Source organism: Vidua macroura, chromosome 14, assembly GCF_024509145.1.
Source record: "Vidua macroura isolate BioBank_ID:100142 chromosome 14, ASM2450914v1, whole genome shotgun sequence".
NCBI lineage: Eukaryota > Metazoa > Chordata > Aves > Passeriformes > Viduidae > Vidua > Vidua macroura.
Window position 1 is genome coordinate 16,515,224 of NC_071584.1, and position 4,385 is coordinate 16,519,608.

Here is a 4,385-nt window from a genome sequence, read left to right on the forward strand (position 1 = left end):
TGTCCTTGTCAGGGATGATAATTTGTGTTTTGCTCCTGTCATTAAACAGTGTCTTTTTAGAATCTTTTGTCTTGTACTTAGATGAGATTCAGCTTCTGCTTCGCTGGGGGGGGTTTAAATTCTGAGAAAAAGGAAATTTAGAAAAGTCACCAACAGAAAACTCTTCAGACTGCCTGTGGGCTGGTTCCTGTGCTGAGGGGAGGGCTCAGTGCATGAGCTTGGCTTCAGCTTGAAGAGGACACCTAAAACCACCATGGGAACATCTGGGACGTACCAGAGGTTCTTTTTTAACCCCTAAAGAGCAGGTTTGGTCAATGACTGTGCAGAGCTGTCCATTGGCTGCTGCTTTCAGGTTGGTACATTGTCCTGTTTACACCTTACAGACACAGGGTATTTCATCAAAATCCGGGGGAAAGGAAGTTGCCAACTTCCTCCATCAGTGGCACATCACCAGACTCTAAATTTAGCTGCGTGGTTCCAAAGGGGAAGTGGTGTAAGTCCACAAGTCAGCTGAGCAGCACCGAGCTCCTGCCAGTGGAAGTGTTGGTGGAATTCGGTTCCGATTTCGCTCTGCCCGGCACAGCCCTGACCCTCTGCTCCTTCCCCGTGCCCCGTTCTGGCTGTCAGCAGCTCCTCAGCATCACACTGTGGTCAGAAACATCTCAATTCATTTTCAAACATCCTCTTTTAGACGTAGCCCTCTCTTTGTGTTCCAAAACCGCTCCCTCTCCCGGCGGGATCACTTCTGTTTTAAGAGTTAAAAATGCTGGGGAATTGCATCATGAGTGCGTCAGGCTTGTTCTGCACAGACAGCAGTGAGTAAAGGGTGTGTAACCATCTGCCCCCTCCCAGCAGCTCTAGCAGGACAGCTCTGGGCTCGGGGAAATCCACCTCGGACCTGACTGGGCTTGGTAAGTTGGGCTTTTTGTGCCTTTTTCTTTTCCTTATGCTTTGTTCCAGAACGCAGGAACCACTTATTTTATTTGGAGGAGACCAGTTTTTCCAAGATTACCATGTTTTAGCTCTTCATGAGCCCTTTCAAAGCAATAAACCAAAATTTATTTTAAGGTACCCTGAGGTCCTACAGACCAGGGTAAGGACCTGTTACCCATGTCCTACAAGGCACAGAGCATTCCAAATTTCATGGATCTTTAGCAAGATTTAGACTGCCAATTCTTCTTTCTTTGGAAATTGGTTTATCAAATCCCTTAAGTACTTAAGAAAGTGCTGCCTTGCTTTTTGCATATGTAAATGACTCTGTAGATAACCAGGTCTGCTGCCTTTCCTGCCTGTTTTGGCCTTGAAATTCCAGTGTTCCTTTCAGCTTCAGGGAGGGAGCACTGTCACAAAAATAAAGAACGCCACCAAAAAAAAACCCAAAACCAAAAAAAAACCCAGGAAAAAAAAAAAAAAACAACCCCAGCTGTGCTGTGTAAATTTTGGGGGAAATGTGAAAATTTCCGTCTCTCAGATAACTGAAGTTTTAGAATATCTCCTGGAAGGAAGGAGCACTGGGATTGAAAAGTGACCCAGTATAGTGAGTTTCAAATATAGCAGGGTGTAGGGGCATGGTGGAAAGTGTTGAGCCACAAGCACACTTTTGGTCTGTGAATACTTCAGTTATGCAGAGATTTAAAAGATATTTGAAGAACTGAATGGTTTTCTTATGTTCATGTTTCCCATTTCTCCACAAGAGCAGTGGTTCAGGTCTGACTCTTAATGTGAAGATTCCCACTGATTTTAACAGTAGGGAGATTGAAAAGGGATGATAAGGAATCATTAAGTGTAGTAAATTATTTTGAGACATTTATCTTTTCACTATTATCACTATTGGGGAAGGCAAATTATTTATATCTTTTAAGTTAATCATTAAGAGGGACTCTAAACACATTTGATCTGCATTTTGAATACAGTTTTATTATATTTGCAGAACTCTCAGTTTCTTTTGGAGCTCCTTGGCACCTCACAGGAGTGCTCAAGTCAGAAATACCTCTAAATATGAATATAGTCTTTATTTCCTTTCTGTGTCACCTCTTTAGCTCTTGGAAATGGTTGTCTTGTAATGGAAAACATTGATTAATTACTGATGGTATTGATACAGACAAGTAAAATGATTTTGCTGATTTTTACAGCTTATAAAGTACAATCTGTCTCAAGGAGCCATGATGCAGAAGAGACCTGGGAGCAGAAGAGATGTTACAGATGAAGCAGCTGATTAAAGCCCTTCCTGTATCTTCAGAATGACTTTTGTGGACATGGTAAAGAGGAAAAACATGCATTTTAATGTTTGCTAAAAATAAATGCTTGAGAAGAAGAATCACTGTCTTTCTGAGAAGTGCACTGTTCATTAGTAATAATAACAATAGTAACATTAATAATGATAATATAATTATTCTATAAGAGTTGTTGAATAATAATTGTTGTTGTATTGTGCCTGTCTTTCCGTCCCAGGGCTCCGTGGAACTCTGGTGATCCCTGCTGCTCACACTTGTCACCATGCTGGCAGAAGGCATCCTAACGAGGCTCATCTATAAAGAAAGCTGTCATCAAGATAAGCCTTGCAAATCTCCTGCATCCCAAAAGGCTAAAGAGGGAATCTGGAGACAGAAACTTGTAGACATCCCAAAAATTAAAGGCTTTGCTGATGGATGTGAGAAGCGGGAGGAGCTCTCTGCCAGAAGCAGCAAAGTGGAAGCCGGGAGCAGCCCCCGATGGGGATCCATAGAAAAAGAGCCTGCAAAAGATCAGGAAATGCTGGTTAAAGGAACTGCATCCCCAGCTCTACATATCCCCAGGAGAGGAGGAAGCCTAGACCAGGTGGATTTGTACAGATCCTGGCCATGCAACAGCATTTACCAGAACTACCCTGACCTGCAGATCGGGGGGGACCATGTGGGGGGCCACACGTGTGACTCAGGCTGTGTCCTGGACCATGTGTGTGATGAACTCCCCGATGGCCCCGTCCTGCTTTCCATAGATATTCCCCTGGGGCAGTCCCCTCTGTGTGAGCATCCCAAAAAGCCCAGTGGGATGTCCCTGCCTGGAGAAGAAGCTGGAGAAAGGAGCCTCGTGCTCAGTGAGGAGCCCCTTTCCAACTCCACGCTCAACAAGTACATGGAAGTCAAAGTGGCAGAGCTCTACAAACAGTTCTTTGAAGAAAGCCTGGCCAGATGTGGTTCCATAACAAACCTCCTGACCTGCAGCTGGATAAGGAACAGCCTGGACCAGATAAGTGTTCAGATCTCCCAGGAGCAGAAGATAGAAACCTCCAAAGCCAGAGGAGCCCTCTTGCACTCGTTGGCTTTGTTCAGCTCCCGCAACGCTCCCAACAGGAACAGCTCCGAGTTCAGCACCCCAAACCTCCAAATCTCCAACACAGCGGGTGCAAAATGGAGCTGCAGGATGGAATTCACATCCTGACTGAGCTGCTCAGCTCAGGAGAGGGGTGGGATTCAGGCAGGAATGTTTCACTCTAAGGATTAGGTGGGGAAATGGAAACATTTGCACACTACACTTGTTCTAATTAAAATTTTAAGTTTTAAAACCCTTTGGTAGCAGGGCAAGTAAAGGTCTCTGTTTTCTAATGGAGAATTTGAAATTAATTTCTCTCCAAAATACTGGTTAATCATGTTATTATAATATATATAGAATCATAGAACTGTTGAAGTTGGAAATGACCAGTAAGATCATCAAGTCCAACCGTCAACCCAACACCACTAAATCATGTCCTCAAGTGCCACATCCACACATAAAAGCATTAATTTTCTGCAAAATCAGCAAGCAAAGATGACTGCAGCATTCCTGAAAAAACGGTGCAAGATTCCTGCATCTTCATTTGGAAATTTAAATGCAAACTTTCATATGGAAATACTGCTGTTTAGCTCTCAAACACATTTTCTCCCTTTGCTCTTGCCTCTCAGCAAATATTTCAGCTGGAAATTATTCATTATGTCACCACTGTAAAATGATAGATAAATTGGACTGTTACCTGCTCTGCAGAATTTTTTTTTCTAATAAAGTTTTTTGTTGGTGTTTTCGCTTGTGGTTGGTTTTTTTTGTTTTGGTTTTTTTTTTTTTTTTTTTTTTTTTTTTTTTTTTTTGTTTGTTTGTTTTAATCTTTATTTCTTGGGCATTTCTTAATCATCTGTGAACTCAAAGAAAATATCAGCAGGACTGAGAAGAAGCTGCTCTTGAGGAAAAAGTGATCTGACTGGGCAATGAAAGGACTTCTCACTCTTTATTAAAATGACAGGGAAAGATGATTCCTGATAAGGAAATAAATTAATAAAATCAGACTCATACACATCCAAGACCTAACTGGTCATTGCCTGATCCAAAATTCCCTCTGACCTTGGTGCAAGGAATAAGCAATACTGAATCTCATC

At 42.5% G+C, this 4,385-nt stretch overlaps 1 protein-coding gene across 1 annotated transcript; it reads left to right on the forward strand.

The window, feature by feature from the left end:
- Window positions 1–876: 876 nt before the first annotated feature.
- Window positions 877–3,987, forward strand: LOC128814453 (TLR adapter interacting with SLC15A4 on the lysosome-like). The gene is made up of 3 exons (XM_053990298.1): window positions 877–911; window positions 2,133–2,258; window positions 2,452–3,987. Exon 3 carries the CDS (start codon window positions 2,497–2,499, stop codon window positions 3,418–3,420), a length of 924 nt encoding a protein of 307 aa, XP_053846273.1. The 5' UTR covers window positions 877–911; window positions 2,133–2,258; window positions 2,452–2,496; the 3' UTR covers window positions 3,421–3,987.
- Window positions 3,988–4,385: the final 398 nt, after the last annotated feature.